General features: G+C 38.3%; 2 protein-coding genes and 1 pseudogene across 3 annotated transcripts; 1 reads left to right on the forward strand and 2 right to left on the reverse strand.

Annotated features, from left to right (window-relative positions):
* Positions 1-3927: 3927 nt before the first annotated feature.
* On the reverse strand, positions 3928-6956 carry LOC103329385 (disease resistance protein RPM1 pseudogene; annotated as a pseudogene). The gene has a single exon (XR_016123282.1). The product of XR_016123282.1 is annotated as a disease resistance protein RPM1 pseudogene (transcript).
* A 5906-nt stretch (positions 6957-12862) lies between these two features.
* LOC103329321 (octanoyltransferase) lies at positions 12863-17905 on the forward strand. Its single transcript, XM_008231777.2, has 6 exons — positions 12863-13025; positions 14528-14581; positions 14672-14744; positions 15512-15552; positions 17489-17548; positions 17650-17905. Exons 1-6 carry the CDS (start codon positions 12960-12962, stop codon positions 17701-17703), a joined length of 348 nt encoding a protein of 115 aa, XP_008229999.1. The 5' UTR covers positions 12863-12959; the 3' UTR covers positions 17704-17905.
* Positions 17906-20589: 2684 nt separating this feature from the next.
* On the reverse strand, positions 20590-22722 carry LOC103329311 (Core-2/I-branching beta-1,6-N-acetylglucosaminyltransferase family protein). Its single transcript, XM_008231766.3, is given in 4 exon segments — positions 20590-20730; positions 21449-22077; positions 22079-22116; positions 22119-22722. Coding segments are annotated over 3 exon segments (1110 nt in total). The 5' UTR covers positions 22582-22722; the 3' UTR covers positions 20590-20730; positions 21449-21468.
* Positions 22723-23051: the final 329 nt, after the last annotated feature.

The raw sequence follows: 23051 nt of genomic DNA on the forward strand, positions 1-23051 counted from the left end.
GACGACGATGCGCCACTGTCCGACTCGAGCTCGCTGCCTTGCCCACTGGGCCCCGCTCGCCAGACCACCAACAGCAAGAAGGGGACACTCACTCTTATAGTGCCCTACTTGCCCACATTGAAAACATGTCACTCCGCCCCTCCGACTGAGCCACTAGCCTGCCCACGGTTCGGGCAATCCTTCCTCACATGTCCCGCCCGCCTACAGCTTATAACAAGTTACAGAACGGCCTTTGAGGATCCCCGGTGTACCGCCACCGATCGTTGTCCCAAGATCGCTCTGAACGGTCGAGAACCGCACTCCCACTCGGAACCGGTCCCACGCCCTCCGCATCATCCACTACTCGCAGAATCGAGCTAGATCCTCCCTCTTTGATGGACCCGACCGGGCCCACCAAAACCGATGAGCCTCGCGACGCCTCGACATCGGCACCAGATTATACGCCGCCACCCGCTCGGCCGCTTGGGCCAAGGCTCTCATGGTGGATATGTCGAGCGGTGACCACGCCTCAATATCGAGCCACGCACTCGCTCAAAACGAAGGCACTTATCCGCTTCTGTAATTACCAATTCAGGTGCAAACCGAGACAGCTCATTAAATTTGTGCTCATACTCGAACATTGACATGGAACCCGCCTCGATGCAGAAACTCACCTTCTTCGTAGTCTTGTAAGTATGCGGATAGAACTGATCAAAGAATGCCCCTTGAAACTCTTCCCAACTAATGACAAACAGGTTTACATAACCTCTTCGAACTGCCTTCCACCAATAATATGCATTCCCTTCAAAGAAGAAGGCGCTGCGAACCTTATCTCCATCAGACATTGAGGACTTCAAATATCCGCCGACATCAGTAAGCTGCATCAGCCTCAGCAGGATCAGTACCACCATGAAATTCTTTTGCTCCCAGTTCCTTTACCCTTTTTATGTCTAAGCCTTCAGTATTTCTTCTCCCATGTAAGGCAGTAGACATAGTACGGGTGAACCGAGATAAAAGACGCCGCAGGCCGGGCTCATTTCCTCCATCATGCTCCTCGGCAGGTGGAGATGGTGAAGATGGAGGTGAACGAGACGGAGAAGGTAGTGGCGGTGGAGGTGGAGGATTTGCTCCCCATCTCGGAACACGACCACCCCTCGTCCTAGGACGCTGAGGATGCATGATTCTACACAAAGGAAACCATAGAATCATTAGTTTCAACAATGCAACAAAAGCGCAAAGGTCGAAGGAAAATGAACCTAATGCTCTGATACCAAACTGACAGACCTGGCCCAGTAAATTCCTTGGAACCCGGAATGCACTTCGCTTAATTACCGACATCATCCCGATGCCGGGCCCATCTACTAGAAACTGAGACTTTCTACCAAAAATTTGGCAGAGTCTCCCCTGTAAATTGAACATTTCCCAATTCAACTGCTCAAAATTTACATTAAAAACAACCAACTGGCAAAGATGCTTTACAAAGATAATACTTACAAACAAGGCTCTGTGCCTTACAAAATTTAAACCTCGGGCGTATACAGAGCATAACTACAGAATTCAAAATACAACCGAAATATCGTGATGAAAGGAAAAGGTACCAAGAGTCTCTACGAAGACTCGAATTCCAAAATGCACCCGTCCGCTCAAAGCAAAACTCAAGCATCGGTCAGCGCAAAACAGAAAGTTGTGAGTGGACAAAAAACCAAGTTTAGTTCAAGTGAAAACAAAATAATGTAACCCCCACATTTTATATGCAAGAAAACCATAAGTGTAACAAAACAACATAAACAACACATGCATAGATATTAACACCTTTATACCGGATCTCAAATCCGTAATCCGTGAATAATACTTCACGAAGCCCACCACTCAAATTAAGAGTTCCGAGAGGTTAGACTCTCATAAACATTCATACAAACATACAATAATATACCTACTAAATATATGATGTAATAGAATAATAATAATAATAATACATAGAATAATAATAATAATAATAACATAACCAATATTTACTTGTACCAGGGAAACAATCCAACCGGGGGACTGTTTGACTAGTCCACATGGCAGAGCCATTCCTCAATTCACCATGTGTCTAGGGAACGAGCCGTCCAACTGGGGAACGAACTCTCAGCCAGCACGCACAGCCGACATACCAAAGCTTGTACGCTGAAATACCCCTACGCTACAGACTACCCCAAATCCAGGGTCCACAGAACATCCCCTCAAGGATGTTCTGAGTTCTCATAATTTCAAAAGTACTCAATATCCGTAATCAAAATCAGATCAGGGGAGGTACATGAATTAGTGCTTAACGCATTCCAACCAGCAAAGCAAATGTTACCTTACCATAGTCCATGCCAACCATCACGTACCCCATGCATAGACGCATGCAAATATGTTTTCTCGGAATTCAAATATCATAATAAGGTTTATAAAAACCTTAAACGTTCATTCGAGCATATAAACATTTCTTGATAAACAAAACAAAACTATATGCCACAATTCCATAAATGAAATCATACTGAGTTTCCAAAAGAAAAAGTCCACTCACAAGTAATCCCACACAGCTTGACCCTTAGAGGGTCCTACCACCAGCTATGTTGGGAGATACCGATTGAATATAAAAATACGATTAACGTCAAGCGCTTCAAAACAGAACTTTAAAATAAAACCCTAGCTTCCCGGGAGTTTCTATAGGTTTGACGAAGTCTAGGATACACGTCCTATACATTTGGTCCGAAACGGACGATTAGATCGCTCACGATCGCCCAATTGGACTTACGAAACCTCACCCTAGGTTAGCCTTTCCGGAGTATCCGGGACTCCGTTTTACGATCCGTCGAATCCTACACGATCCTAAGGGTATCTAGAGGAACATATTTCAGTTTGAAAACGATCCAACGGTTGGGACATATCGAACCCGAATAACGCCCAATATGCGATAATTGGTTCGATTGTCAAACGACCTCGGAATCGAGATCCGCGAAATCCTACGCGCTCGTGACAACCTAAGGATCACACTGGAATGATTTACAGCTCCACCACACTTGCCCACGCGCCGCCACACGCGCTGGCAGCAAGCGGGTGTCCAAAGCGATTAGGCTTGGCCGGAAAATCTCAAAATCTCAGCCCCAGACTCCTATCCTAGATGTAACACCCTATTTGGAGTCACTTTTGTTCTTGGGCCCACCCCAAAAACTGACCGGAAGTGGCCGGAATTTCATCCCGAAATCCGGCCAAAACCTAAGTCGAAAATCAGACCTCCTACGCTCAAAATCAATGCAATCCTATCCAACCATCAGCTAGAGCACGGAAAATAGGTAGAAATCCATACCTTATACGTCCAATTTGGTGAAGAAATGAGAGAGAACGAGCGGTTTGAAAAATCGGGAAAAACCACCGGATTTCTGCAATTTCCGGCGAAATTCGCGGCTGTTACCGACGGAGCTTACCGGGTGTGACGGTGGGGCCTGGCCGGTCTGTTTGGCACCGGTATCACGGTCGGTGGTTGCCGGAATCGGTGGTTGCACCGATCGGAAGAGGTGTGCTCGCGGGAGGGAGGAACTTCGCACGGGAGAGAGAGAGAGAGAGAGAGAGAGAGAGAGAGAGAGAGAGAGAGAGAGAGAGAAAAGAAAGAAAATTAAAAAAGAAAATCTGATTTTATTTTGACAAAAACCCTTTTTGAGTTATTTACGGTTTTGCCACCGAAGGAAATTTTATCGCCAAAACCTCGGTATAACTTCGATTCAAGCCTACCGCCTGTCCACGAATTCATCTCAGAACCACCTACGCAACCAAACCACTTGTGGTCCCAAAATCCTTCCGGACAAGAAAATGACCGAAAGACCCTACCCCAAGGGTAGTTTCGTAATTTCATATTTTAATTTAGTTTTACCATTCGCATTGGAAATTAAACAGAGTCGGGGTGTTACATATCTAAGCTTCACAAAGCCTCTACTGAAACACAACTCTTTCCCAACATAGGAATCATTAATGTTGACGCAGAAAAATGGTTCGGCACTTTCCCGCGCGACTTAGTGATGTTTATTCCTTCGGTATGCTATGGGTCTCAGTAGGGCGTTTAATCTGCAAGATAACAAACGCTCGGTAAGACCTAGGGCACCGATGTGGTACCGGCCGAAGGCTCTCCGATGCTTAAGTAAGTACGGATTTAGTAAGATTGAACTACAGATCAATAGGCAGTATGTCGTAAGTTTTGATTGATTACCTCCTAGTTGGGATAGTTGTCCTCTTTTATAGGCCTTGGGAGGTGTGCAAATTGTCTAGAATTTTGATGTGGGACTGTGGACTCCAATTGTGGGACTGCCACGTGCCCCTTGCAGTGGAGTTGCCCTAATCACGCGATCAGTAGGGACGAACTATAGCTAGGTGCCGAAGGCTTCCATAGCTATAAATTGATCCACGTGTCCGATGCTCATTGGCTGTTCATTTGGGTATAAACAATTAAGGCAAAGCGAAAGTAGAGAGGGCAATGCTTCAATATGAGGTAGTAAATCTTCTTCAAGTCTAGACCCACGCAGATACAAATGTGTGAGGCACTGGAGTGAACAAAACCAATGTGGTACTTTTTCCAGTTTGCCTATCAAGTCAAGTCCATCAAGGTAGGATGACGGTGAAGACAATGCATCAATTCGAAGAAATTCCTCTCCATCTGCTACCGATAAATACAAGTAGGAAAGGACCTTCATCTCTTGAATTGAGGCACAGAGGTCGTTCTCGTCTCTTTCTTTCACATTTGTAATGCCAAGGACCGTAAGCTGGGTCATACTTCCAATAAGTCTAATAATATTTCCTTCTGATTCAATACATCCTAAAGATTGCAATTTCTTCATCTTACTAATACTTGATGGTAATTTTACCCCAACTAACTTTGAACCGCTTTTGGAATGGCACATAACAAGATGGCGCAGGTTTATCAACTTGGAAATCCCTATTGGAAGTGCCTCTATATCTGTCTTCAAGAGGTCCAAGGTCTGAAGGTTGCGGAGCCGTCTTATGGATTCTAGAAGCTCCTTAATTCGAGTGTTTCTCAAATTCAAATATTTTAAATTAAACAAGTACCTTAGTTCATCTGGCAGACGATCAATTGGGACACCCTCCAAATCTAGAACCCTCAACAATGTAGGGTCAAAAGGCAATTTCTTTGAGAAAGAGAATGAGGATACGCCAGTGGCAAAGACAAGAAAAGAACGAAGCCGTGACATACCTTTGCATGGTCCAATTTCTCCATTAGTTGTTTGAATTGAAAACGGAGGGCCCCGGTCTCTTCCATTGTTTCACTCCCATCAAGAACGACACAAAACTTTTCTTTTTCTGCTATAGACATAGCAATCTCCTGCATAAGATCGTGCATCTTACATGCTTGTTGGCATTCTCGATACCTTTCATGTAGCATGTTACGAAAAATGAGTTCCATAACATAGCTATTTGCAACTTCTTCTGGTGTTACCCCTTTGACATGTTCAACAAATCCTTTGGCGATCCACAATCTAATGAGCCTCTGATTTATGATCACCTCATCTTCTGGGAAAAGGGAACAATATAGAAAGCATTGCTTCAATCTATATGGAAATCCTTGAAACTAAGCAACAAGATGCTCTTCATAGGTTCTAACAAAGAATTGTTTGTTAGATGCCAATTTAAGCTATTGTAGACTTTGCTCCAATCAGTAAGTGACTTCTTAGAAGACATGAGACCACTTAAGGCTACGATTGCAAGAGGCAGACCTTCACTCTTTTCCACAAGTTTCAGATCTAATGGTAGAAGTTCCGGTGAACAAGATTTGTTATGATAACTTGATAAGGCTTTCATGCTGAAGAGCTCCCAAGCATCTCGCCTTTCCAGGGGTTGAATCTTGTGAACATGGCTTTCAACTCCAAAAGAGTACGATCCTATGTCCTTTCTTCGAGTTGTAAGCATGACTCGACTTCCAAGTTGTTTATCTGGAAATGAAAGCCTTATTCTTTCCCAAAGAAGGATATCCCATACGTCATCCAATACAACAAGGTACCTTTTAGTCTCCAAGTAGTTAACCAAAATCTCAACCAATTCGATATAGCACATGGCATTCATGTCTGCAGAGACCTCTTCCCTCCTTGCTTTGTGGAATTCTTTGATCAATCTTCAAAGTAAGTCTTCAATCACGTAAGACTGGGAAACAGTAATCCAGGCGTAACATTCGAAATGTTTCTTGACTACCTCATGTTGGTGAAAGTCCTTGCAACTAGAGTTGTCTTCCCTGATCCTCCCATCCCGACCACGGAGACAACAATTTGGTGTTGCTTGTTGTTCATCAGCCATCCCATCAACATTTTCTTATCATCTTCAATCCTGACGAGTTCATTCTCCTTATGGTAAAGAGAAGACTCTGCTTGGTTCTACACCCATTTGCGAATATCCTTCAGAAGTACTTTTTCCTTCTACTGCTGCAGCACCACCATATCTCTCATTTCTCTCTTGGAATAGCTCTAATCGTTCCGGCAACTTTCTGTAACTTCTTGGCTCTTTGACCCATATACCAAAGGTTCTTTGGAAAGTGAATGGTTTTGAGGAGCCACTTTGGACATCGACCGCCCCTTTGTTGCTTGTACATGTGATGCATGAATTCATCAATGATGTTTTCGACATCATTGGCCAAGTCTCGAATGCTTGCAACCCACGCTTTCTCTACTTCTGTGTGTGCTTTCTTGCCTCCGTCAGCATCCTCCAAGAAGGATTTCATGATCACCAGCTCCCGCTTAATCTCATCAACTTGATCACGAACGCCTGCTATGGATGCTACTTCGCTCTCAAGAATGCTTACAAATTTGCCAATGGAGAGGTATGTGGCAACTAACGCCATAATGGCCTTATTTTGGTATATGCTTAATCAAAATAACATAGGTGGAATTTATTCTGGGGAGCAATCAATCATATGCATATTGGAAAAAGCATTTCAGTAACACAAAATTTAGTGAAACAATTGATGAATGATAGGTTTAAGTGTCCAAATACATGGAAATGGAAGAGAGAAGGTTGAACAACAATAAAATTCCTTTTTGTTTTTTCTTTTCGTCAGAAGGAAGACATTTCGAAATAAGAAAAGTTGGTGATTAAACAATTGTTGATGACTACTCCATGGTGTATATGATAAATAACTCAAGCAAGGCCGCGTGGTCGTTAAAGATGTGCCCATTATAATTATCTACATGTTTGGCTCAGTGAGGAGGCGTTTCCATGTGATCTGTAAGTCTAAAATATATGATAAATAACAAAACTTTTATTATTGCAATTATATAGCAGCGAATGTTTAGGATTTTTTATTATTTAATTTACTGCTATTTTGTTTATTGTATTAAAAGGTATTTCAAGTTTGAATTTTAATCGTTAATTTAAAATTATAAAAATAAAAATAAAAAAGGGTCCGCGAAGGAAGAGGGGCTTGTGCTGTCGAACGTGCAGTTTTAGAGATTTTTTCTTTTTTTATTTTACAACAATTTTTATTCTGAGATAGATTCAATGCATAGAGAGACACGTGGCCGTAGGCTATTGAAGATTAGAAAACCGATGTGCCGAGAAATCAATTTTTAGATTCTTTTGTTGGTGGACAGTTGTACAGTGATGGTACTCTTTTAACATTCTGATATTTAGCTCAATAATCATAATACAAATTTAATTATAAGGGTAGATATGCATTAGAAATAGGATGTCATAGAAAATTAGCAGTGTTATTACCCTAGATTGGAACATTACACGGGGTAGACATGCATTAGAAATATAATGTCATATGAAACTAGCAGTGTTATTACCATAGACTGGAACATTATAACCATTAATCAACATGACAGTAAACTAGCAATGTTATTACCCTAAACTGGAACATTATATTCATTAATCAACATGACAGTAAATTAGCAATGTTATTACCCTAGACTGGAACATTACAAAATAGCAGTGTTATTACCCTATAACTGGAACATTACATGTTACATAGTTGAAATGCATTATAAATAGGATATCAGAGAAAACTAACAGTGTTATTACCTTAAACTGGAACATTACAGGGGTAAACATGAACTAGGAATAGAATATCATAGGAAACTAGTAGTGTTATGACCCTAGAATGGAAGTGTTATTACCCTAGACTGGAACATTACAGGGGTAAACATGAACTAGAAATAGGATATCTTAGGAAACTAGTAGTGTTATGACCCTAGAATGGAAGTGTTATTACCCTAGACTGAAACATTACAAGGGTAAACATGAACTAGAAATAAGATGTTATAGGAAATTAACAGTGTTATTACCCTAGATTGGAACATTATAGCCATTAATCAATATGACAGTAAACTACAGTGTTATTACCCTATACTGAAACATTACAGCCATTAATCAACTTGACAATAAAGGTATGGAACATTATAGTCATTAATCAACATGACACGTTAATGAAACTATGGTTTTCAAGACATTTTGTTTGTAATGAATTGTTTGAGTTTTTTTATAAAATTGGGTTGGGTTTGTTTTGGGTGCTATTTAATTTAATTTTTTTGTGTTGGGCTTCTTTTAAGTTGATCAATGGCAGTCATGTAATTTATAGGAATTTCAACACCAATTTCTTATGTAATAAATGAGTTTTTGTGTGTTTCTAAAATGAATTACATGTGGGTTTTTTTTTTTATATATTTCAGCCCCTATTTTGGGTATATTAGTGAAGCTCCCAAAAAATTCGAAGGAATTTGAAAGAAAATTCAGTTTTAAAGAGTCAAAATTTTTTCCCTTTTTCAAAAGGCGATAGAATTTTATTAGACCAATATAAATAAATAGTATGATAGACTCTAAAGGGAGTCGTTCCAATAACAATATGGCAAACACGGGTAAACTTCCTCAGTAACTTGAGCCAACCGAAAAGTTGAAACAATCTTGAGAGATCAATCTTGAGTATAACTATTCTATAACCCTCTTCAATCATTATAATTTTTCCAAATCTAGTCAAATACCATAAATAATTCATACTTAAATCCTAAATATATTGCTCATCGGACGAGAGAATAGTTGAGAAATTGTGGTTACAATTGATTTTTTTATTAATGTATTTTTCTATGTATTTGTTCTTCTATCTATGTAGGGCTGGCAATGAGTCGTGTCGTATCGGGTTCATGTCCTGTCAGGATAATAAACGTGTCAAGAATGCTCAACCTGAACCCAACCCATTTAATAAACGTGTCGTGTCGAGTTCGGGTCATCTTTTATCGTGCGGGTTTCGAGTCGTGTAACGGGTTCATAAATAATAACATGCATGTTACAAAACTCACAACTGAAAAAATTTAAATAAAAAAATGGAGAGAGGAGAGAAAATATAAGGAAAAGAAAGAATAAAAAAAGATAGAGAGAGGAGAGAAGAGAGAAGGAAAAGAAAAAAAAATAGAGACAGAGAGAGAGGAGAGAGAGAGAAGGAAAGAAATACAAAATAAAAAAATAAGAGAGGAGAGAACACTAAAGAGAAGGAAAAGAAATGAGAGAAAACTAAAGAGAATGAAAAGAAAGAAAAAAAAAAAAGAGGAGAGAAGAGAGAAGGAAAAGAAAGAAAAAAAGAGAGGAGAAGATAGACGGAAAGCAAAAGAAGAAGAAAAACATTATAAATATCAAATGACATTGTATTAAATTGGTTGACACGACCCGTTTAATAAACGGGTTAGAACAGGTATTATAGCGAGTTAGCGGGTTGACCCGAAACCCACCCGTTTATTAAACGGGTCAGAACGGGTTGGCTAAATGACCTGTTTTTACCGTGCGATTGAATCCATTAATTTCTCATGCGGGTTTCGAGTCGTATATCGGATCGTGTCCGAAATTGCCACCCCTATATCTATGTCATGCCTTTAATAAAAAGCTTCATGCCCGAAATATATTTCAAAAGGCACTCATAACATTCAACTTAAAGTAGTTTTCATGTTCACATCGACCATCAAAAAAAAAAAAAATTAGTTTTTAATGACCTATTTTATTGATTATTTGATCGCCATCATTCTACTACCATTTCATAACAAAACTAGTTGTAATGATGTTCATGATCTCCTTTAATAAGGCACCGATTTGCAATGGGTACGTCTTTAACAACCACGAGGAAATTCTGTAATGCCCAAATGGCCACATGGTTCATTCATTTGTAATGCCCAAATGGCCACATGGTTCATTCAGACGACCATCTTGTAGACATACGTCTTAATTCCCAATGTTCAAATGAAAACATACGTCTTAATTTTCAGACGACCATCTTGTAGACCGAAAATTCTAATATAATTTTCAAAATCATTCCCCGTGGTCCTTTAACTTCACTTTCGTTAGGACAAATCGTCCTGCCATCAATTTTGTTAACCTTTTATGTTAAATACAGGGGCAAAATGGTATTTTTATATAAAAACAAAAACAAAAAATAAAAAATTATATCTTTAAAATAACAATAAAAGAAAATCAAATAAAAAATCAACAAAAAAGAATTGATATACAGGCTAGACTTAGAAATTTTAGGAGTCATTAACTCCCTTGAAGCATTTTCATTATTTTTGCATAATGAAATATTTACTATTAGAACAGATTGTCAGAATATTGTTTCTCATTATAATAAAATTACTACTAATAAACAAGCAGCCCGAAAATGGATCAATTTTGTTGATTCTATTATAGGAAATGGATTTAGACCGATATTTGAGCATATTAAAGGTATGGACAATACTTTAGCAGATATCTTATCCCGTATTATTCATTAATAGGTATGCAGTATTTTGGACCATCATCATATGGCAGCAAAAATAGTGGTACACCATCACAAGGTGGTAATCCATTAAGCGTAAGTAGTCAAGCAAGACCAGTAATGGATACTTATTTTTATAATGGAATTTCAGTACAAGAAGTTAGAAATCCTGCTTTAAAATATCTTACTCAAGCATCATTAGCAGATTAAAAAAAAAGGTTCTTTTAGACAACTTTTGGAACATTAGAACTAATACTGAAAGCATGAGAACAGGGCATGAAAAACTTATTAGAGTCCTTGAGCAAGAGTTTTTAGCATATAATTATGATTATGAAAGAGCAAAACAACAATTTTCTTTTTTGCAGGAAAAACATGCAGAGCAAAAAAAGAAATATGATACAATAGTAAAGCATTTTAGAATCATTAATTTAATATGTCAAATTCTACAAGAAAAAGAGGCTAATGAGCCCAACTTACTTGAGCATAATAAAGAATTTTCCCTTGAGCAAAAAACTAAAAATCTCTACTTTCTTCAAACTCTAGCTAGAGAAAGGTATAGATTTTTACCACAAGATGTCAAGAGTCATATAATTAGATTAGAGTATGAGCAAAATACATCTCTTCAAATATATATCCAAACTTTTCTTTTCAATTTAAAAAATAATCCACACCCTGGCATCAAAATTATTACCAAAAGCTGTTCTCATTATACTATTCACTTAGCTAGTGTTAACATGATTGAATATAGAGAACTGCATTTAAAGCATAAACAAAAAACAATCACAGTTACTCCAGCATTTTTAGCATAATATGGTTATTTAGGTCAACTTTATATTGAAAGTAGTGATCATTCATTCTCCTCAAAATTTAAAGAAGTCATAAGTTTTTATCTTCCTCTTTGGAAAAATGCAAAATTAGATTTCACCAGCATATCCCCAGAATGGTTTGAGGATAATATTTACCCAGACATAGCACAACATAGAATTATTATTTATTTTAATGAATTGCTTAGTTCGTAATCAGCAAAAACAGGGATTCTTACCAAGCAAGACATTCAAAAATATAGAGGAGCAATCATAGCTGAGCAACAATTGTTCAATGATGATCGTCTGACCCTTCTTCACCAGTCCAAGTTTATCAAGATTTATTCAGAATCTACATCAAGGAGACCAGATGACACATATGAATTCAGGATAAGCACAACAGGCACAAAAGTTTTTGATGAAATCTATAATCAGATAGCAGAACAAATTTCAGTAGAAGACAACAACAATACATACTAAAATAACTTAGGAGAAGAAGAGCTACACAATATAGACAATATGATGGAAGCATGAAGAACTTGTGAAGCTAAGCATCATCAACCCTATTTCCACGAGAAGATATCATCTAGCAGGATAGTCGCCAAACTATTTGGCTTCCATACGGCCAATACGAAGCAACATATGAAAAGAAGAAACATTTTGGTTTCATCCGGATAGCAGGAGCAGAAGGATTCCTTAGAAAATCTAAAAATGAATAAAGCATTATTGTCCAAACACTTTAATTTTGTCTTTTTTTATAAATACTGTACCTATTTTGGGTTTATTTATATAGACATCTCAAGCTATTTAAACATATAAAATAAACCCCAAAGTCAACTTTTTGGGTGTGTTTATAAATGGGTTTTGAGTGTGTGTAATGATGGGTTTTGGGTGTGTTTATATGTTTAAATAGTACTTGGGTTTTTTTATAATTTCAATAGAAAACTCCCTTATTTATAAGTAAAAATTTGAACATCATAGAAACTTTATGTAGTATCACACTCATATATCTTAACATGCAATGTATAAAGTGTGAAATATTATCGTAAATCATTATAAATAAATGATTATGTTGTGTTTAATTTTATTTCATTAATTATTACATATTTTCTACACTTCGCAATATTTGTTAGCTCGTTATATAATCAACTTAAATAAGTTAAAATCATCATGCAAATAATTTTTTTTTCTTATTTTTTATGATAAACTAATAGATAATCGACTAAATAAAGTTTCAATAAAAATTCTCAAGTATTTCTTACCATTTATATGATTTTTATTTAATTTTTTTCGATATTTTATACTTAGCTATAACTGATACAAACTCATAAAGTTTTCAATAAAATGAAAGCTCGGATTTAGAGAATTTAGAGAGCGGAATCGGTACTTCAACAGTAACTAGGTTTGCGAAAGGACGCGAAATGGACGAGGCTGAATTCCGACGCCTTCTCGACCTCTTCCCAATAGTCCGATCTCGCGACTACCATGTAACTCTCTCTCCTCTCTTATTCATCATCACTAAAAGAGATTGTTTTGCCTTTGCGTTGCCTTCTCTTTGCGTGGTTTCTTCTTTATTCTTATAAACAATTCTTCTTATCTGGTGATTTTGATGCTCTATAGAATATGGGTTTTTGATGAGTTTCTTAATCTATCAGTTAGAAATTCGTCGTTTAATATTTAATTTATGGCATCCTGCCTGTCGTTAAAACTTGTTGGATATTGGGCAAAATGGTTACAAATATATAATCTGGGTCATTTGCAAATATTGATTTTTATTTTCCATGAACGAAATTTTATCCTTTTCTCTATTTTCAATTGAAGAGGACTAGATACAGGTTTAGAAGGTGGAAAAGAGATGTAAGAAAATTAACTTCTAAGTCAGCAGAGTATAACATCATCACATATATGTTCCTGGAGTAATTGAAGATGCCGAACAAGCGGCCAGGGCGCTGTGTAGAATGATTAAGGGATGAATCAATTTAGAGGGATGATGGATAGCATTAAGCAGTTTTAGCTGATGAAGATGTTTTCTTGACTCAGAGAAGAAAGCAGGTTGAATCAAATTGGTTACAATTTAGAGCTAATTACATTGGCAGGAATCATCAAAATATAATTTTCTTGGCCAGCAGCCCAAGTGCTTTACTTAATTATCTTTATGTAGTTTGAATTGGGGAGGGGGTGGAGGCTATATTTAAAAGTGTTGGACTTCGGCATAGTCGAAACCTCAATAAATAGTGGTTTATGTGCATGATATGTGTGGAAGTAGATATTTATATGGTCATAGGGAATCAGGGGAGCACGAGTTAAGTTTTGGGAGGATTGGTGGACAGGGGAGTCTCCTTTGTGTCAATCCTTTTCCTATCTTTATAATCTATCCAACTCTCATAACATTTCTGGTGAGAGTATAAATCTCACATCGTGAATGTCAAGCCTTGCATGACAGTATATAAGCTGGAACTTTGGTTTTCATAGAAATTTGAATGATGTGGAGGTTGGGGAGCTTTCTTCTGTACTCTATTTGCTTGAAAGTTGTTCCTTTCAACTGGAGAGACCGGATAAGAGATTATGGAAACTTGAGTCATATGATTGTAGGCTGATTGATGAGCCAGCTCTCCCTATGTTCAGTTCCCTGTCACATGATTTGGAAGGTTAAAGTACCATGGAAGGTACAAATTTTGAGTTAGATTAATACTCATGGTAAAGTCAGTCCTTGTGACGTATAGGGCAAATGTTTGTTTATTTTCCCATCAGTTCATTATGCAAAAAGAAGGCTGAAAGTATTGGTCATGTATTTCTTCATTGCCCTATAACGTTAAAGCAGTTACATAAGTTATTTTTCGAAGCAAATTAAATTAGTTAATTTATGCATTTGGCAGAACCACCACCCAATTATGCAGGTGCAAGTGCCATTCTTTACAATAAATTATAATGTTTTTTGGTTGCTTATATATACATCAGTCCATTCTTAGACAACTTTGTATAATGTCAGGCTGAATTAGAGCAATCTAAAGAATCAACTTCTAAGTCAGCCCAGTACGAAGAGGTAATACTAACATTTTGAACATTTTCCATTGTAAACACATTCACACTGTCACATATGGTGCTTGTTGACATATTTGAATTTTCTCAACAGGTGAAAGAATGGCAGGATGCATGGGATGAGGGAGATAAAAAAGAAGTGGAGAAGCAAGGACTTGACCAACATGGTATGTCTAACATATGCTCTCTATCTAGCACAAACTGTACATCTTATTGTCTTTGGGGTGAACTAGTGTGACGGCTCCATAACCTTCAGAGCCACTACTGCCCATTGTACCATGTCATTTGGCATGTTACATTTTGTATATGTGATGACCTTTTAAAAGTTTTACTTAGGAATATTTCGAAGTAGAATCTTCATTTTCTTTTATTTATAACAAATATCCTGATTAGTGAACTGCTTTTTGTCTTCTTTAGCTATCTTTGTATAGTTTCCTGTTCTTTGTGATTTTCAATTTTTTAAATACAAAATTAGTGAAACACCCAATCCTAGACATGAAATTATAAATATACCCAACACTATTTAAAGCATAGAAACACACCCAAAATAAAACCAAAAATCAACAATTGTATATTTTTTGGGTGTGTTTATAAATGAGTTTTGAGTGTGTTTAATAAATGGGTTTTGGGTGTGTTTATAAAGTGTTTTTCATGTGGTTTTTTTTTATATCATTTCAGCCCCTATTTTGGGTGTATTAGTGAAACTCCCTTTTTTAAATTGGTGCAACCCCGAGGAGTTCTCATTTTTATAAGCCAGTTGGCATTATTGTGAAACGTTTTCTAAAGTTCTGTTCTTTCCGTGTCATCAGTTCATGGTATGATGTTTCCTTCTCCTCCTCTTCATCATCATCATGATGTTGTTTTTATGTGTGTACCACCAGTTTTCTAGTGTAAATGTTAAATTTTTTCAACTCATCTGGATGTGTACTTACAGGTGCATTTTGGGAGAAGCTAAAGTTGGTTGCTGAGAGAAAGGTATGCCCATCTTTGCCATTGGTTTTCATTGGATATGTTGGGATAGTATTTTACATATTATGAATATCCAACACGATCTAATGTACAAAATTTTGTAGTGTCGCATCATATTTTGACGCAATAGGATTCTGGACAATTCAAAACAAGAAGAGATGAACATATTAATGCGTTTTTGAGCTTACAATGCACGTGTTTATGTTGTAGTGATTTTTGTTTGTGTATAATGATGTTAGATAAAGCATAACTACGAAAAATATAATTGTTCCATTTTAACCCTTCATTTCATTCTGAGTCCAATCCTTGATAAAAATTAATAATAATTGTTCTCAATATCTAGGTGCGGAAAAATGGGTCTATTTTGTTGAATGTTTTAATGTTGAGAAATGCTAAGTTGTGTTCTTTTCCCTTTCGTGTAAGTTTTTTAAATAAAGTGAAAGAGACTTCTGCAGTTAAAATAAACACATAAGAAACAAAAAGGGAATTGATACAACGCTTTATTTTCCTGTATGTTCATAATAAAACAAGTCTGGGGTGAATTTTTGTAGTTTCAAGATTGCACTTACTTGCACTGACCAAATGTGGTTTGTACCTTTTGCTCATTATTTTCATTGACCTTACTTCTGGATATAAGGTCTTTCTTTTCTTTTGTTTGTTTTTTATTCTAAAAATCTGAACCCAATCTGGCTTGAAAAAAGCATTAAGTCATACAAACATCAAACCTTCACCTTAAACAAAAGTGAAACTAAAGAGCATGACAATTGACTAATGTCACCTTACCATTTACATTCAAGACTTTCTTTTTCTCCTTTGTTAGTTGAACTTTGCTCTTATACACTATAACATATTATATACTAGCATTTGCGTAGCTAACCTCTATAAATTTCTTCTGCCACACAACGCTGATGTAAATGTAACGGGATTAAGAGTTGCTGATTTGACATCAAGTTGAGTTGCTCAAATCGTGATATAATTGTGTGGCTCAACTCATAATACAAAAGGAGTTTAGAGCTAAGCACAGAGTGTTGATCGGAGTTGTGAAGTGCTTGGTTGTAGCACAGAGTGTTGTGGAGGACTTTAGGATACAACTTATATTGTTAGCTGCCCTGGGCACATAAGCAAGAATTTTGGTTTTGAACCAAAACTCATATTAGTTAGCCCTCTAGCTGTGCTCCTTGAGTTTGGAGTTGTTTCTGTGCTAGTTGGTTGGCCTATTTTTGCCAAGGTTGACTGGTTCTCCCATTCAACCCCCACCGGTCAGTGGAATGTAGACCCAGTAAGAAAGAAAGTTCCAAAATGACCAGCAAGGTGGCATTATCAATATATCAGCTCTTTGGGTGTTATTCCGATACTCAAGAAGGGAAGTTAGTTTTTTTCCCACAATGCAACCAAAACTCCTGCATTTCAGTGACATTTCTATGATGTTTTCATTTCAGAGTTGGATTGTCATGAATGTATCTGCGACATCTGGTAGAAAATTTGGTGACACCTCCACCAAAAGTAGCTGATTTTTGCCACAGATCTTTCTTTTTTTTTCTTTTTTTTTTTGGGTTCTTCTCAGAAACTGTAATACCCACATGAACTACTAGTAGCTACAACATATGATATGTACCCATCTACTACCCAGCCAGCTGGTGCACACCCAAGGCCCAGCACCACCATCATGAACCTGTATAACCACCAACATTGCAACCCCATGCAAGTTACCTAGCCATGTCCAGATGACAATTTTGCTCTACGAATACTCCAAATTTGTAACCATAGCACCCTCTCCTATCCAATTTTTGATACACTCGCTTTCAACCTTCTTTCTTATTACAAAAGGATGAAATAAATTAAACAAAACTACTGAAGAATAGTTGTATGTTGGTGTCCCAATACAATATTGGCTGGAAGCACAATGGAAGGAAATCTAACTATTTGGTGCTCGTTTGTTTAGGTGGGTGAAGCAGAAGCAGAGAGATTTTGCAAGGCATTTCAACGAATTCATAAGAAACTTGTATGTACCATATGTTTTTAAAGGAATAATATTCCTATTCCCTAGTTTAGTTTATGTTTTACATTGCTGACACAATGCAAAATTCCTTCTATCTGTTCCAGGTCTATGAAGAACTGAGTTTGGATGCTGCCCAGAAATTCCTGAACTCGTCCTGAAGTTCGTTCTGTGGCATAGATTCTGCATGCTTTTGTACATTTCCCATGTTTTTAATTTTTGGTGATAACAAGCAGAAGCTTCCTCTGAGCAAAGGCTGTGGCGCCAATTAGTTCTACTAACTGCCCTTTTTGCTTTTGCCCTTGTGATTTGTATGAACTTTAAAAAATTCATAATCGAGCTAAAAGGGCATTGTTGATGGTATTGTTTTGGACCCTGCTTGGCATGATAGGAGTAGTGGGCCCTTTGCCTTAAGCTCATTAATCATTTTGACCCTCAAAGTTCGGCTGGAAAAAGCCTTCCCAAAAGTTCCGCACTCCAGTGTACAATTTGCCATGATCTTTCAAGGGAACATGGCGAATCCTTACATTTATATTTTCTCATTGTCTTGTCTACTTCAATTTAAGACAACCTGCAAAGTAACTATCCATGCACTCGAGGTCTTACGTTCGATGCATTACAGAACAGCTGCATTATTTTCATCTTGACCATGACAGTATAACCTTTGTGATGATTTCGGCTGAGCATCTCTGGTTCTGTACAATTATATCTAGCATTATGTAATTTGATTTTACTAGAAATATTCATTACATACAAATACCGTATCTCCGCAGAAAATTCATAAAATCAGAACTTGTTTGGTAAATTTTAGACACCTATATAAATAATTAAATAAAATTATTCTTAAATTTTGATTTCATTAGTTAGAGAGAATGGAATCCGGTATGGTCCATCGGATTTTTGGGATAAGATGCTAGCCCTAGGAACAGCCATCCATAAAATAACAAGTGCTGAATACGGTTTTTGAAGTTTGTGTATGAGTTTGGTCAGTGGTCTGACTTCCAGGAAACTTCACTGATCAAAAGTCCATGAAATTTGGCAATCATAACAGTGATATATGGACTGCATTATACTGAACTATCGGCAACTTTAGGCGTTTCACTGCTGTAAAGTGTAAAACATCAAAGCCTTTCTTCTAGAGAGGCAGTAAAGTCATAGATCCATGGACGCCTAAGTCAACGATGGAGTACCACCATCCAGTGAATTGTAATTAAATAAATAAATAGCACAAACAGAAGCAGCCATGCCCATGTTTGTCTACAGATCCAAACGGCATTAGAATCTAATCCATTTTTAAATTCTTTAAGAGAGCTGTGATGACAATTATAAATAACGACAATGACAAAAAAAAGGGTCAAATATCTAAATCACCGAACTTAGACTTACTTGAACACATGTTTAACTTCAGAAAAACGGGATTAAATAAATTTAGAAAAATCAAATAAAATAAAAACCCCAAAGTGCACAGGACAACAGAGCTCATCTTTAGAGATAGGCATAGGACAATGTGAATGACTTAGTCCGTGATTCCTTGACATTTTATTTATTTTATGAAAAATATGCTCTTAGTAATTCTTGTCAAAGAATTTTGCTTTGCTCTTTCTTTTCAAAGAAAAAGAAGTATGTATAATTTAGATATTCTAATTTCAAAATGAAAATCTGAAGAAAAAGAAAACGAATCATCACACACACCGACAAGTTTTCTGGCTTGTGGTAAGTAAAGGCAAATCAAAACAGTCCAAAAATCACAGCAATTGATGAACATGATATGTTGCCAATCTGGGGCCTCCACAGCACACCTGAGTGGCAAGTGGTTGGCTTACCGCCTTTGATTTTATGATTGCTTTCATGTGGTCTGCAAGTGTAAGGATGTACCCACATTAATAGCACCCTCCAGCCAGCTAATACCAATCAAAGTCTGTCTTGTCTTATATCAAATACAAGCTTATTTGGAAATCGATTAAACACTGACGGAATTTGTAGATCAAGTGATTAAGGAACATTTATTTTTGTGTCCGTAGTCTCAAATTCGATTTTCTCTTCCTAATATCGCTTGTATTTATAAAAAAAAAAGTAAAAAAACTATCAAAAGCTAAACATGGCATTGGACTTATTGGTGTAGCTCAACGGACACCAGCCCAACAACATAATCATGATTTATTATAATAATAAATCAAATGATCCAAGGAAAGCAAAACAAGCACATAAATTATTTTACAAAGGAAAAGAGGAACCTTCCATTTCGTCAGCCCTACATTTCCATCTATGATATGTTTAGTTCTATCTACACCATGTACTTACTGATGATAAAAAATTACGTTGACCAGATGGTCCAGATCTCTCTCCCTTCCTTCATAGTCACACACACACAACCTCTTATTTCCTAAATACAAATCCTCAAATTGTATATACCAGGGAACTGTTGTTTTGGTTTGCTTGAAATTGCAAAAAGTATCTACAACAGCATAAAGAGCAAAAGTAGAGAAATATTTTCAACAACCTTTTAATGCCACCGTAATAATGGGGCCCGCATGTTCGTTAAAACTGTGAATCTGAATTACACATTCTAATATAAAACCACGAATTCGCAAACCAATAAACATTTCCGGTAAATATAATAAACATTTTCATTACCCTTAGGCCTCTCAAAATTCAATCGAGACCCTTTTTCTTGTCGTGTATTACACCGTACAAATATTCCATTTCTACATTGCATATTAATATGTACAAAACACGCATCAAAAAGACAAAGGACCTACTGCCCTACTGCTACTACACCATGTCTGCTGGTACCACTATACCATCACACCACAAAATACCAACTTCTTTCAGTTTTAACCCAGAGTGAAAAACCAAAATGAGGTACCTTGCTTGCTTTGCTTCCTTTCAATACTTTGACACTAGTGGGTGGCAGACTGGTTTGAGGTTTCTCTTTTTCCTCTACTTTTTGGCCGAACGTGAGTGGTTGCGAATAGCAACCCGTGATATACAAGTTCTTCTCCCTTTTTACATTATCTTGTTCGAGAGGCAAGGACTCGGTTGGAATTTCCTATGGGTTATAAGTTTGGGGGCAAATTCTTACGCCTCTCCAAAACCATATTCCCACTCGGTTTCTCCAACTTGTTCCCAAATTGCCAAATCCTCACCTACTCGGAAAACAATATTTTCACTGGTTTTTTTCTTTTCACCTGCACATACACATAACCCATTTGACTCAGTCGAGTGTCGTTTCAAATCAATTGTAACTAAACATATAATTATGTGAACCAAGAAAATTAAAAAAAAACCCCTTCTTTAGACTTTAGCTCAAAGCAAGGAGTGAGAAAAAGACAGGCGTAGGATCCAAACATTAAAAAAAGGGAGCTTTAGAGTGGCATCCCACAACAAGCAAGCTCTTGAGTCTTCAAGGTTGAAGCTACCTAACTCTCTCACTGTCTGTTTTGGTCCTTGTCCCTTCGCAAAAGAACAATGCCATACGCCAAATCTCACAAAACCTCTATACTCTAATAAAATTCAGCAATTTCAAGCTGAAAATTACCAAATGGGTATTTAAGGTTTTGCAATCTATTGCCAACTAAACTTAATTACTTGCATGCAAGGAGCTTGCAGCTCAAGTCCGTAAAAGTATTTATCTCTGCATCCGAGTTTCTAGATTCAATTCCCGGATCCTTGATATCAATTGCATAAAAATAAACACACACAAAATCTAAATTTCTAGCATAATGGGCTCTAACCCATTTCCAAACTACCCTAGCTGCAAATTGATTATGATTTGGACTTATCTCTCTCTACCTAATAATCCAACTTTCCCGCGATGATACTGTTACTGACCAAATACTCCACTGAGTCGACTCGCTAACTCACACCAACAAAAAAACAAAAAGTGGAAAAAAAAAACGCGCTTACCAGAGTGAATGAGCAGAATCTCAGTCCCGGAAAATGACCTTCTCGGCCAAACCCAACAAGGGTTTCAAGCAATCCGGCGAGAACTTCCTCGCGAACAGGTACGACTCCGACAAATTCGATTTCCGCAGCCGATGAATCAGCTCCGCCGACACTTCCCCGGCTCGGTAAGTGTACGGGTGCCCGTTTACCGTTCCCGTCCAATTTACCCGGGTCAAGCTGTAACGGGTTAACCCATCCGGATCCGCCATTGACAACAACGTCGGAAAATAGTGCTCCTCCGGGTAGCACTGGTCTTCTCGATAGCACGGCATTCTGAATTTTTTCCACAGCGCCCGATCCTTCAAAACCACGAGCGCGTGGCGTCGGGTGAGGAGGAAGAACTGGGACCCGACCCGGAACTGCTCGAACGGGACCTCCGGCATCATCGCGAAGCGTCCACGGGCGGAGTACCGCTTCCAGAGACTGGCCGATTTGGAGAGGATCTCGATGAAGCTCTTGGGCCGGACCTTGAGGCCCATCTGGGCCAACTCGGCGTCGGAGCCGGTGGCAGGTCGGGTCAAGTCGAAGGTAGTGGAGAAAAAGAGCGAGTTGTAGACGTACCGGAAGGAGTGGAGGGGTACGCAGTACTGAGGACAAAACGGCGAAGAAGAGATTGGCAGGGTCGTCATGACAGCAGAGGCAAGGAGGCGGCGCGTGGCGGAGATGAGGGTTGCAGAGGCGCGGTAAGTGCGCTTAGATGGGACGAGGCGGTTGTGGAAGACGGTGCCGGGAGGGAGGGTGACGTTGGCGGAGGGATCGGCATGGACGTAAATATTGTAAAGATTGGAGTTGGTTTTGGAGAAGAAAAGGGACCAGAGGGGGGCGAAGTGGAGGTCAGAGTTGGTGAGGAAGAGGAAGGCGATCTTGGGTTTGGAGGATTTCGAATCGAGGGCGAGGTGGGAGAATGTAGGCTTGGGTTTTCTAGGGTTAGGGTTGAGGGCGCGGTTGAAGAGGGCCTGGTCGTCGAGCTCGTCGGAGGCGGAGATGGGGATCTGAGGGCGGGAAGGGGGAAGGAAGCGTGGGGCGAAGAGGAAGAGGAGAGAGAGGGAGAGGAGGAGGAGGAAGGAGACGAGGAATGGGGTGGAGGAGAGCATTGGATGGGAGGAGCATGCCAGGGAGGAGGAGGAGGCGGCGGCGGTTGAGGTGGCTGATTGGGTAGGTGAGGTTCTATGGGACTTATTGTGGAATGGAATTGTGTGCCTGTTTTCTCTGTGTTTGGGCGTGGTTGGAGTCTGAGGAGGCAGTTGCTGCTGCTTGAACGACTCCAGTGGACTTGAAGTGAGAGAGAGAGAGAGAGTTCGGGAGAAATGAGATTTGGGGGATTTGGAGAAGGAAACTGATGATTCCAGTTTGTTGCAGGGAAGGGGCCTATCTTACTAGCGCTGTTACAGATCATTAATACAACCCCTAAAGAATTTTCTTCTGTTTCTTTTTTTATTTTTATTTTTTCGTTTTGGGAAATTTGACTTTCACTCTCTTGAATGTGACTTTCAGTCTTGGGTAATCAGATTTAAGTTATGCAATTTAACGTAAAATATTGTTGTTGTTACAATCCCCTCAAATT

This window comes from Prunus mume, linkage group LG1, assembly GCF_029339155.1.
Source record: "Prunus mume cultivar Tortuosa linkage group LG1, ASM2933915v1, whole genome shotgun sequence".
Classification (NCBI taxonomy): Eukaryota; Viridiplantae; Streptophyta; class Magnoliopsida; order Rosales; family Rosaceae; genus Prunus; species Prunus mume.